Raw genomic sequence first — 13622 nt, 5'->3', positions numbered from 1 at the left:
AAATAAGACTTAACCTCGACATTCACTGTCTTCAGAGTGTGTGGAGCCAAGCACAGCATTTTGCTTGTATGGAAGCTAGTTCTTTTCTGTACTTTTCCCTCACGCAATAAAATAGCGGCATTAACGTGCAAAATGCCCCACGGCAATTTACAGAGATATAGTAGGAGGAGGTCACTGGGTCAGGGTGGAGAGTGTAGGAGGGGCAACTGAAGGGCAGGGTGAAAAGATGGGCTTTTGAGACGGTGATTTAGGCAGGAAGATGCGGAGAGGAGGGCCGAAGCAGCCAAAGGCTCTGCCACGAATAGCGGGACGATGACGGGGGAATGCAGAGGAGGCCAGAGTCAGAAGACCAACAGTTAGGGTTGCCAACTCTGGTTGGACATCTTCCTGGAGGATTCATCACGTGACCTGCCTCCCACCATTCCACCCCCACACTCCTGCCATTGGTCACCCAACATGTCCATCCTCAGAATGGACCACCTTCCTTCACCAATGGGAAAAGGAATAGACTCATTACCCAATTGGATGGTTCTTCACTGTCAAACAGCCTTTTTTCTCCTCATGTCCGATATTTTTACAACTAATAAACAAAAGCGTTCAAAGAATTTTTTTTTTTTCTTAAATACAATTTTGTTTAATTCCCCTATGATTTTTCTCCCAGGTTTGCTCGCAGCAGTGTCCTAGAGATTAGTCTTTAATTCCTGGAGACTCCAGGGCAATCCTGGAGGGTTGGCAACCCTACCAACAGGGACAGAAGGGGGAGGTCCGGAGGTGGTTACAAAAGTAAAGTATGGAAAGGCCATGGAGGGATACATGGACGGCGATTTTAAATGTAATATGGGAGCCGGTATAAGTAGCAAGGATGGAGGTGATGGGCGTGTGGAACATAACAGAGTGCAGGATACAGCCAGCTGCAATTTGGACAAGATTGTGTTCCTGGGGTATCAACGCCTGTTCTATAGGCTGCTCTGAACCTACTTTATTGTGTATATAAAAAAACGTTTGAAAGAGAAAAAAAAGATTTTGTATTGCCTGTAAATGTGTGAATCAAGCACAAAGAGATGTTTTTATATGACCCTGCTTTTCAGTTTGGAGACTCGGTATTTAGTTTTGCATGTGAAGAACAATCATTTGGGCAGATGTTGGAGAGCTGCCAGCACCAGTAACATCTGCAGGAGTCACTGCTTTTGGAGAGAAAGGGATCTGGTCATCTATTTATTTATTTTTTTTGGGAGGTGTTTCCCTGCATTTACACTAATTTCAGATCCCTTATCCTGCATAGACCCAGCTTTTTTTGTGGTCTATGAATACACTGCCAAGATAAGGGAGCTGGATTCTGTAGATAAACGCAGGGGAGTCAGCTTATAGGTAGAGGGTTCCCGGAATCCAAACTAAAACAGGGCCGATATAAAAGGGGGCAGTAGTTTCAGTCTGAGTGTAATTACTGCAGCATTGCCACCAGTCCCATTTTACATTTCAGCATCAATGCACTATAGGAAAATTGCACTTAAGCCGATATACATTAATGTTGTGGAGTGAGATTAACCTCAAAATGCTCCCACGATCACCATCGGGCAGTGACTTATAACCAGTACTTCAACTTGGTGTTTAACAGTTCCAAAATGGGCTCTCACCAGGCAACTCACGTTTAGAAGGACAGAATCTGTAATTGTACCAAATAAGTACAAAACATTTGACAAACCCATGCTGAAATCCTAGTGATGCTGCTGCCAGCCTATCTATATCTATATATAAGGGGGAAGCTATTTTAACATGAACTTTTGAGATCCTGAAATCGCCAGTGGCATTATTTGATCAGTTACTGCAAAGTGTACTTTTGTAAAACCTAATAATTTGTGGTCAGGAGGCAAAGCACCACTCACTCCAAACTAACTCCCACTGCTGGCTGTCCTGGCTTGTACTCATTTTCATGGCTGGAACAAATAACAACTTCACATAAACTGAAGTACAACCTTTTATTAAATACCAGAATCCAGCCAGTTACAGAAGAATTTAAGCCCCCATTGTGTTTGATCTTACGTTTGTATAACAAGGTCAATATGAACCCGTGTTTTGTGTTGTTGAGGAAATTGAAGAAAACCAAGACTTTTTAAAAATAAGATTGCATATAGTGACACCACTATTCCCGGCCAGAATGGAGATGACTGGGTCATTCCCCCATCAATCAGACCTGGAAACTGCACTGCTGGAAGTGACTGGGATTGATTTTACGCACATAATTTGTGTTATGTAACTACCCTCCACTCACTGCATTTTGCTAGAGAAATAATCCTGCTTTTATCGGGAGTCTTGGCTGTAGTTTTGGCCATGAGTTCAGTTTGCTGTAGTTCGTAGAGACTCTGTTTAAATTGACACTGTTTGCTGAGTAAGTGGACTCTGTTTGTTGTAAGATAGACTGTTTGCTGCGAGTCCTGCCGCAAGTCCCGCCCCGCCTCCAACTCATTGGCTGACACAGTGGTGTCAATATTCACTTTGTTTAAAAAAAAGTCAAAGTAACCTTTAACTATCACAGACGAGCCAAGGTTGGTATAAATGCAATCTGATACCCTGACATTAATAACCACATAATGGCATGACAATAACAACTGTGAACAACATTGCCTGTGTGTGTTACATCAAAATGTCTCAAAATGCTTTACACTACTTTTTTTTTCGAAGTGTAATGAATGTAATGTAGACAGACTGTTATTATTCTGTGCCACTAACAGGCGTGAGATGAATGATCGGTTCCCTCTGTTTTTAGGTGGTGCTGGTTGAGAGGGGAATGTTGGCCAGCAAATCAGACCTCCCTGCTCTTCTTTGAACCTCAAATATCCACATGAATCACTGAAAGAAACAGAAGATTTAGCTGCACAGTTTAATGTCTCTTCTGAAGGACAGCAACTCAAACAATGCAGTGCAGTGTTAAAACTGTACTGGGGTGTCAGCCTAGATTCGGTCCTCAAATCCCAATATGGAGCTTAAGCCTTCTGACCTGGAGGTGAGAGTGTTACTAATTGAGCCAAACTGAACTCAAATTTATTGGAAAAGTTTTTCTGGAGTCAGACAAACAGAATGAAATAACCTTGGAATCCTGGACCACAACTTATTAAAAGTTATCATTCATTATGCTTGATCATTTAATTTGACAGAGACCTCAGGTATTATTACTGCCAATTCCTATCCTCCAACTACAAACAGTATTGTTGGAAAACCAGAAAGCTCCTTCCCAAACATCAAACTGGCTGAAACAATGTGCTCGCTGACCTACATTGGCTCCCAGTCCGGCAACACCTCAATTTTAAGATTCTCATCCTTGTTTTTAAATCCCTCCATGGCCTTGCCTTTCCCTATCTCTGTAACCTCCTCCAGCCCTACAACCCTCCCAGATTTCTGCATCCCTCCAGTTCTGGCCTCTTGCGCATCACCGATTTTCATCACTCCACTGTTGGCGGCCATGCCGTTAGCCGCCTGGGCCCTAAGCTCTGGAATTCACCACCTCTCTCTCCCCTCCATTAAGACGCTCCTTAAAACCTACCTCTTTGGTCAAACTTTTAGTCACCTGTCCTACTATCTCCTTATGTGGCTCGGTGTTAAATTTTGTTTTGATATTGTTCCTGTGAAGCACCTGGGGACATTTTACTATGTTAAAGGTGCTATATAAATGCAAGTTGTTGTTAAGCATGAAAGGACTTCCTCTCCCTCACCCTAATCCTATTGCTGCAATGGCTGAAGATTTGGTCGCACAAACATTTCAACTATCCCATAAACCCTTGCACTGCGTGCGTATGCGCAGTGCCCAAAGCAACAGAGTGATTGTCTGCAAAAGCTTCTCTGTGGAAGGTCATTACAGTGCGCTGGATCAATGCTTTCGAGCAAAGAGTCAAATTGGAAGTTATCCAGCCTGAAACAGCTGCCCCATTACGGTTTCAAAATTGATTTCAGAACATTTACCACCAATAGGTTTTGCTCCACCAAAAGAACACGGCCCAGGATACTGTTTCAGTCCTCAGGATTTCCCTCCCCAAATACATCCATCAACATAACCTAGTCTGTACTGAAGTGTGTGCTAGAGACAGTGACGAATAGGGTCCAAGACATTTAAACTGATGGACATCATCTCACGGTCTGAATACTGGTTTAAAGCATCCAATTGTTTCTCAACTGATTCCAGAATTTTTATATCCATGTTTCGTCACTGTTGGTGTGATGAACGTCCTGACATCAGTCCTACATTTGCCTTTTATTAATTCGAATCAGTGTCCCCTTGTCCTACTCTCAACAATTTAATTTTCCAGATTTCCCTTTACCATAGTTTCCTACCTCATATACCTCCCTACGACGCCTCAATTCAAAGCTGAAAAGCCCAGATTTTCCTCAACTCTAGGAGTCAGCTCTTCTCTGCCTCCAGAGCTTGAATTATCTCCCTCGTGTCTGGGTGACCAGAACAGGATACATAAGGGACATAGGAACAGGAGTAGGCCATTCAGCCCCTCGAACCTGTTCTGCCATTCAATTAGATCACGGCTGATCTGTATCTTAACTCCGTCTACCCGCCTTGGTTCCATATCCCTTAATACCCTTGCCTAACAAAAATCTATCAATCTCAGTTTTGAAATGTTCAATTGACCCCCAGCCTCAACAGCTTTTTAGGGGAGAGTGAGTTCCAGATTTCCACTCCCCTTTGTGTGACGAAGTGCTTCCCGACATCACCCCTGAGCGGCCTAGCTCTAATTTTAAAGGTTATGCCCCCGATTAATACTCAAGCATTGAAAAGCAGCTTGATCATGACTTCCTCTTTCTTGTATTCTACTTGGGTTATACATTTCAACATCCTACTGCCTCTGTTTACTGCTGTGCATTGATTGGACATGTTGGACACAGTTTCCTAGATCTCCTGCCACTTCATCAGTAGTTATTTCAGCACTATGCATGCAGCACGTGCGTTGCCCATTTCTCCTTCTGACACACTGTTCTCTACACTCCTCTGCATTAAATTTCATCTGCCATGTTCTGCCCACATACATATTTTGTCCAACTCATTTAGTAATTTCTGAGCTGCCTCCTCCTCTGATGAAGATATTAATAGCCCCGCCTGGTTTTATTCCAGGGGAGTTAGGGAAAGGAACTTAAATATTTTTTAAAGTAGCTGATCACAAGGTGGTGGAGCAAGAGAAGGGTCCATGACAGAGTAATTACACATGATCTCTGGTTAGAGTGGGCTTGATGAGCCCAATGGCCTTTTCCCACTCTAAATTGTTAAGCGCTGCCCGACCGGGAGCCAATGTAGGTCAGCGAGCACATTTTTTTCAACCAGTTTGATGTTTGGGAAGGAGCTTTCTTATTTTCCAACAATACTGTTTGTAGTTGGAGGGGAGAAATCCTTCAACATGCTTTGCAACTCATGACAGACAAACGGTGAGCAATACGAAAACAGAAAGCAATCTTTAAATTCACCAACTTTTCTATTTTAATAAGCATGTACGATATTGATAATCACAATTTTCCTGCAGCTACTTATTTTGATGAATACCATCACGTCTACACAAGAACGGTTTCAGTAATACTGTCCTTCAAAAAGTTTGTATATTTTAAGTAGCTCGGTTTTAAGGAACCTGGTTAATGCCAAATACAGAACATGCTAGTTTTATTAACCATTTGTGCTAAAGATCATCAGTACAACATAACGTACTCTCATCGTACCAACGCATCGCGCCAGAGAGGGATGACAGAGGTTTGCACTCAATGTTCTCGTTCTCCAACCGCACAATTGGCCAGGCTGTTTGGGTGTGTGTCGGGAAGAAAACACAAGAATAGTCACTATCGACTGTAACCAGCCACTGGCAGAGACACAAGCAGATTTTGTGGTTCAATAATTTGCACCTGAGCAGAAGGTATTTTAAACCTACATTGTGATAATTCTCAGAGGAGTCTTAATAATATACTCAAGGGTGAAATTACTTTCATGAGGCGTCAATGTACAGTTAAATAGAACAAGAACACAACTCGACTATAGCTGCCTCCTGGTGTCTCTAACAGAACCAATCTATGTAACTAGTAACACTTTTTTCTATTCTCACAGGAACAGGAGTGGGCCATTCAGCCCTTCGAGCCTGCTCCATCATTCAATTAGATCATGGCTGATCTGTATATTAACTCCATCTACCTGCCTTGGTTCCATATCCCTTAATACCTTTGCTTAACAAAAATCTATCAATCTCAGCTTTGTCATTTTTAATTGACCCCCAGCCTCAACAGCTTTTTGAGGAGAGTTCCAGATTCCCACTACCCTTTGTGTGAAGAAATGCTTCCTGACATCACCCCTGAACGGCCTAGCTCTAATTTAAGGTTATGCCCCCTTGTTCTGGACTCTCCCCACCTATCTACCCTCTCAAATCCTTTGATCATCTTAAACACCTCAAATTAGATCACCCCTTAATCTTCTATACTCGAGGGAATACAAGCCTAGTCTAAAGCGAGCCGTCCTCATAATTTAACCCTTTTAGCCCGAGATGTGGGCATCGCTGGCAAGACCAGCATTTAATGCCCATCCCTAGTTACCCATGTAGGGCTTTAATACAACTGCATGGCTCGCCAGGCCACTTTGGAGGGCAATTAAGAGTCAACCACATCGGTGTGGACCAGAGACACATATAGGCCAGGCCAGCTAAAGAACACTCGTGAACCAGTTGGATTTTAATGACAATCTAACAGCTTCACCAGCTTTTAAACTGAATTCAAATTCTCAAACAGCTATGGTGAGATTTTAACTCCAGATTACTAGTCCAGTAACATAACCACTGCACTACTATGTACATTCTTAAATGCAAATGGCAGTCACTAGAAATTCACCAACATATACATAATTATTATTATTGTTCAATATGTATAAATGCGTAGGCTTCAAGGAGATCTTGAAACATTTGCCTGAGGAAGGAGAAAATCTCCGAAAGCTTGTGAATTTAAAATAAAATTGCTGGACTATAACTTGGTGTTGTAAAATTGTTTACAATTGTCAACCCCAGTCCATCACCGGCATCTCCACATCATATACATAAGACACTGCCATCCCTTCTGTGACACTTTAATCTGTACTGCAAAGCTCCAGCAGCTAAATAGAAAGGTTAAATGAGTCTTTCGGCTCATGTGCAAATGTCAAACTGCAGGCACGAGCAGATCTTGGATTTTTGATTCCGGATGTTTCCGCCAATGAAGGAGCAGTGCTGAGAATAGAGCTTTTCAAACCTCCAGGCCGATGAAATTCAAATAGGAGAAAGCAGCAGAGTAAGAAATGAGCACGAAGAGAGCCTTGGTTACCAGGTAGCTAGGGTCCCAAGGCTACACGCAGTCCACGGGCCTTGGGTTCCTCAAAACAGTGCGGCTCTAACTTAAAAATCGTTCCAAGTCGACGGTTGAAAACGTCACTCAAATTATCAGTAAACAACTGTTCTGTATAATTTTTAATTTAGGCTCTTAGTTTTTAAATACACACTTTGTGCCAAGCCCCATATGGAGTGTTACAGGTTCCTGTTAAACTGAAGATAAGTGACTGAATAGGAATTCTGAGGCGTAGTGCCAACCAAAATTGGCAGATAAATTGAGGCCTGCACTGTCATTTCACATTTTGCTCTCTAGTAATTTGAATGAAGTGACTTTGAGTTAAAAGTATCAATGTGAATATCACTGTAACACTGCAGAGTCCCTTTGACTCGATGGCAGAACCAGAAACCACCATCCCTGCAACCAATCACACCCCAAAACTATAACCATCCAGAACCCAGAGGGTATTCAATCTCTCCATTCAACAAATCAATTCCAGAACCAGCAACAAATCAGATCTATCATCATAGTCTGAGGGACTAATCAGTCCTCAAAGCCATCTTTGCAGTATCATTTCTGATTAGTAACAAAAAAAAACATTCTACCAGAAACAATCTGTAGCATACAGTCACCATGACAACCACTCACCCACCCCATGTACCCCGAAACTTATAAACAGAAAAAAAATTCAATGCAAGAAAATAAACGCAACTTTACCCAACCCATCTTTCAATTGTTGTAACAACTGTCCCGCAGAGCCAAACGTACATCGCTGGGTATTATTCACAGCTGCCCCCACCCCTGAACTCAATTACCCATCCCCCACCCCAGCTGAGGGCCAAAATGAAAAAGATGCAGACAACAACCAAAGTCAGGGTGCACCCACATGCTTTGGTTTTGCAGTGATGCATTGAGGAATGGTGCCCAGGCCATTTCAGTTTCCGACTCAGGCTGTCTCCCAACCGTGTCGCTCCCCAGCCTGAAGGAGAGATTCCCCTCACCCTTAATAACGGTAACCAACACAGCTCCAGCCCCAAATTCAGCCCATTGCCCACATCTCTTCACTTTGGAGACTTAGCAGCACCTTGGCGTCACACTCCCAGTGCTAATATGGCCCAACTCAAGCCAAGCTAACCTCTCCTCACATTTTACCCAGCACTGGCTCAGGTCCTGCCTCAGGCTCAGCATGCTACACACACCCAACTTTCACCTTGAATCTGACACAGGCAGGTCTGAAAGGATTGAGACAAAGGGGAGTTGCAGCAATAAAAAGGCTAAAAGGAAGAAAGGTAAAAGGCAAAGGGAAGAGAAGGATAAAAGAGCGAAGGAGAAAAGGATGGAGAGAAAGGACAAAAAGTTAATAAAAAGAAAGCAGGGGAGGTGAGGGCTAGGAAGAAAAAAGCTTTTAAAAAAGATCTAGCCTTCCAGTAGTGAGAATGAGGCAGTAGTAGCTCCCCTTGACTCGTCACCAGGGTTTTTGGTGTCATTGCGAGAGCCTTGATTTTCACCTTTATTATGTCCCATATATATTTCCACGTATACATCTATAGAAGAGTCACTATTATGAACTATTTGTATCCAACAGGTTAATAAGCCAGTTGCATCCCAATTGCCTCCCATGGACAACAGCCATTATTCCTCTGAAAGCAACAGGTAAAGACTTCCCTCTAATCCCATCAACGGACTAACAGATAAACAAGATGGGTTACAAGTCTACTGTTGTCTGGGAAAGCGGGAAAACAATTTAACGCATTCCTGGCCTGGACGTCGTGAGTTTCTCTGCTTTTGGCCACTGTTCTCAAGGAAACCCATGGGCACCAGGGACATTACTACGGCTTCCCCAAGGAGAATATTCAATCATGGAAGGTATCTCATCTGAGCTCAATCCTACCCTCGCCTGACGTCGATTTCAATCACATCTTCCAGCAAGGATCACTGGAGAGAAATCTGCAATGGAAATCTCTTTCAACACCTCCCCCGCCAAGCCTACAGAAGCTGAGCTCAACTGTAGCATCTCAAGTGACCCTCAGTGGGGAACAGATGACAGGCAACAATCTTGGCACCTTCCTGGTCTATGAGTCAACTTTAAGTAGGATGTTCCAGTTAAACAGGCTTCAACATTTTATCCTAAAGTTGCTGATGGCAAACTAGTTCTACAACCATCGACCTAAGCTCCCTCCTGTAACGCAAGGGGAAGTTTTGCCCTTTCTACCTAATTGCAGTTATTTGGGTCATTACTTCCCCCCCCCAAGTCTCCAATTATAGGTTTGTTCACTGCTGAACTAATCAAGATCTGTAAGACCCCGTAACCGTTCACATACAACTGCAACAGCAGCTTGCATTTATACAGTGTTTTTATCGTAAAATTTCCCAAGGCACTTCACAGGAGCGATTATCAAACAAAACTTGACACTGAATCGCATAAGGAGATATTAAGACAGGTGACCAAAAGCTTGGTCAAAGAGGTAGGTTTTAAGTGCAAATGTGGAAAATTGGCCCAATTTACATTTGTGCTACAAACCATTGCCATCCAAAGATATTACATTCGAGGTGCACCGAGTGTGTTGGAAGAGTTGTGTGCGTTCATGGTATTATTACCTGATGTCTTCCTCGTTTTCTGGGAAGCTCCAAAAGGCAATGCGAAGCTGTAGTTGCTCGGGTACCGGTGGATAAACCTTTTCAACTACTTCAAAGGGAATGTGAAGGGCTACTTGCTTGGCTGACAGTTCTACCAAAGGGGTGACTTGGCCATCTGAGAAAATAAAATTAGATTAGGGTTATGACAACTTGCATTTGTATAGCGCCTTTAATGTAGTAAAATGTCCCAAGGTGCTTCACAGGAGCGTTACCAAACAAAATTTGACATCGAGCCACATAAGGAGATAACAGCACTGGTGACATAGGAACAGGAGTAGGCCATTCAGCCCCTCGAACCTGTTCCGCCATTCAATTAGATCATGGTTGATCTGCATCTTAACTCCATCGACCCGCCTTGGTTCCGTAACCCTTAATATCCTTACCCAACAAAAATCTATCAATCTCAGTTTTTAAATTTTCAATTGACCCCCAGCCTCAACAGCTTTTTGGGGGAAGAGTGTTCCAGATTTCCACTCCCCTTTGTGTGAAGAAGTGCTTCCTGGCATCACCCCTGAACGGCCTAGCTCTAATTTTAAGGTTATGCCCCCTTGTGCTGGACTCTCCCACCAGAAAAAATAGTTTCTCTCTATCTACCCTATCAAATCCTTTAATCATCTTAAAGACTTCAATTAGATCACCCCTTAATCTTCTATATTCAAGGGAATAAAAGCCTAGTCTACACAATCTGTCCTCATAATTTAACCATTTTAGCACTATAGGGAATCTGCACTGCACCCACTCCAAGGCCAATATATCCTTCCTCAGTTGACCAAGAGGTAGGTTTTAAGAAGCGTCTTAAAAGGAGAGGGAGGTAGAGAGGCAGAGAGCTTTAGGGAGAGAATTCCAGAGTTTAGGGCCTAGGCAGCTGAAGGCACGGCCACCAATGGTGGAGCAAAGAAAATCAGGGATGCCCAAGAGGTCAGAATTGGAGGAGTGCAGAGATCTCGGAAGACTGTAGAGCTGGAGGAGGTTACAGAGATGGGGATTAATAAGCCAATAAATGCAGAAAAATTCAGAAATTTGAAGATCTCGGTGATCCCTGGGATGTCCTCACAGACCTCTGAGTTCCAGAGATTTCGGTTCGAAAACCCACGCTCTAGCTGTGCCCTCGGAAGTTTGAGAGAGTAGAATCGGAGGACTGATCTCTTCTTACCCGGTGACTGATAAATGGAACTTTCTCTATGATGATCTGTGCTCTCCAACCGACATCTCAACTTTCCTGCGGCCCGGCTAGCTCAGTCGGTAGAGCACGAGACTCTTAATCTCAGGGTCGTGGGTTCCAGCCCCGCATTGGGCGGTTTGTATTTTACTTCTCACACTAAGTGACCGAGGGTTCCAGGTGCAATCTCTTATCTTCAGTTAATGGGCCTCTAATGCACGTAAAGTTTGGTCAATTTAAGTGAGGGTGGCTGGGAACAATCATGGAAAGTGCCCAAAACAATTTTTCAATTGACCCCCAGCCTCAGCAGCTTTTTGGGAGATTGAGTTCCAGATTTCCACTACCCTTTGTGCGAAGAAGTGCCTCCTGACATCACCCCCGAATGGCCCTGCAAGAGGTCAGAAATAAATCTTGTTCCTTTCACCCCTTCTTCACAATCTCCCATTTAGAAGTATGCTTTTTACATGTATATTTTAAATGAACTGTTCAAGTCAAACCCACAAAAAGTTCTGTGCCCTTAATTACTAGGACTTCCGTGTTCTAAAATGCATACTTGCAAAATGTACTGAAAGCAGCAAATTAACCTCAATTCTCACCTTTGCAGATGCTGATCTGTTAATTGTTAATCTCAGTACATTGGTCTAACACAGTCCAGGCGGTGGAAATGTCAGTAATAAACTCTTCTAAATAGCCCTGTTATTGTAACTGCATTGTATGGATGGTCCTTTATGCAACTTGCTTTATGTGCCATTAAATGCTCAAGTACATTGTGAAACCACATTTAAAACCAACAAGGTAACCCACAAAAAAACAGGAAAGGCTGGTAATTCACAGGTCAGGACTGGGAACCCATACGAAAGAGCCCCGTCCATTGAGAGAACACACACAAGGAACACAGGAACAGGAGTAGGCCATTCGGCCCATCGAGCCTGATCCGCCATTCAACTAGATCATGGCTGATCTGAACCTTAACTCCATTTACCAACCATGGTTCCATAACCCTTACCTAACAAAAATCTATCACTCATCTAAATCTATCACAATTTTCTAAAACTTTTCTAATTCGTATGTAAAGAAACGCAGCAGCACATCAGGAATCGTGAATTGCAAGGGTTGAGACAGCATTAAATTATAAGCAGTAAGCACATAACTGCAGTAGTTAGTTAAAACAGGCTTCCAGTACAGATGAAAAATCATTGAATAATTTACAAGCCTTAACACAATGTACAATTAGCACCAATCCAGCTTCAGAAAACACAATGACATTATGTTTTGACTACAACAACTTGCATTTATATAAAGCCTTTAACGTAGTAAAACGTCCCAAGGCGCTTCACATGCACATTAACAAACAAGATTTGACATCCAACTACACAGAGATATTAGGACAGCTGACCAAAAGCTTGGTCAAAGAGGTAGGTTTTAAGGAGTGACTTAAAGGCGGAGAGGTTTAGGGAGGGAATTCCAGAGCTTAGGGCCGAGGCAGCTGAAGGCACGGCCGCCAATGGTGGAGCGATGAAAATCGAGAATGCGCAAGAGGCAAGAATCGGAGGAATTAGCAAGCCACCAACTGACCCTCATATTTGTTATATTGCGTATATTCAATCGTGACCTGATTATTGCTGAATACAAATTTGTTTTCCTATTGCCTAGTCTCCTTTCCCAGACCCCATCCTGCACCCCACCTCCAGTCACTACCAACCTTAAAAAAAAAAGTTTGGGAAAAGTTTATTTTTGGTTGGGGTGGGGAGGAAGAGAGTTCAAGTACAGAGCTGAAAATATCAACCTTATATGCACCTTATTTAATATTGATTTCAAGCCTATTCTCATTTGGCCTGCTGAGTGGTGCTGCACATTGATTACTCAAGGCGTGCCACGGGTTGGTGAGGCATGCACGACTCCCAACAGTGATTTCCCAAGATCACCTAGTGCTGTACGGATCAGGCGACAAAACAAGTCAACCCTTGCACACTTCCAACTGGCTGGCTCAAGGACAACACGGGGAAAGACCCAAGAGATGGTCACACGGCCACACTTAAAGCCTGTGATTGGTGCACTAGGATGCACACACAAATTATTATTTTTCCCTCAACGGCCCGAATTACCTATCAGAGATACTGACGCAGACAAGACGCACAATACAGAGTGTCAACTTAGCTCAGCTGGTAGCACGCTCGACTTGAGTCAGGAGGTTGTGTTTTCAAGTCCCACTCCAGAACTTGAGCACATAATCTAGGCTGGCACTTCAGTGCAGCCATGAGGGAGCGCTGCATCGTCAGAGGTGCCCTCTTTCGGATGAGACGTTAAACCGAGGCCTCGTCCGCCTTCTAAGGTGGATGCAAAAGATCCCATGGCACCATTCGAAGAAGAGCTGGGGAGTTCTCCCCGTGTCCTGGCCAATATTTATCTTTCAACCACCAGAAACGCATTAACTAGTCATTATAACATTGCTGTTTGTGAGACCTTGCTGTGCACAAACTGGCTGTCACATTTAACCTGCATAACA

At 43.3% G+C, this 13622-nt stretch overlaps 1 protein-coding gene and 1 non-coding gene across 2 annotated transcripts in view; one reads left to right on the top strand and one right to left on the bottom strand.

The window, feature by feature from the left end:
* Positions 1-13622, bottom strand: part of zswim8 (zinc finger, SWIM-type containing 8) — a 139417-nt gene that overhangs the window by 101417 nt on the left and 24378 nt on the right. The window contains exon 2 of the mRNA XM_067972471.1: positions 9919-10072. Coding sequence (XP_067828572.1) covers positions 9919-10072 — 154 coding nt within the window. The remainder of the gene's footprint in view (positions 1-9918; positions 10073-13622) is intronic.
* On the top strand, positions 11182-11254 carry trnak-cuu (transfer RNA lysine (anticodon CUU)). The gene has a single exon. It is a non-coding gene; the product is annotated as a tRNA-Lys (tRNA).

Source organism: Heptranchias perlo, chromosome 36, assembly GCF_035084215.1.
Source record: "Heptranchias perlo isolate sHepPer1 chromosome 36, sHepPer1.hap1, whole genome shotgun sequence".
NCBI lineage: Eukaryota > Metazoa > Chordata > Chondrichthyes > Hexanchiformes > Hexanchidae > Heptranchias > Heptranchias perlo.
This window is presented reverse-complemented; position numbering and strand designations above follow the sequence as displayed.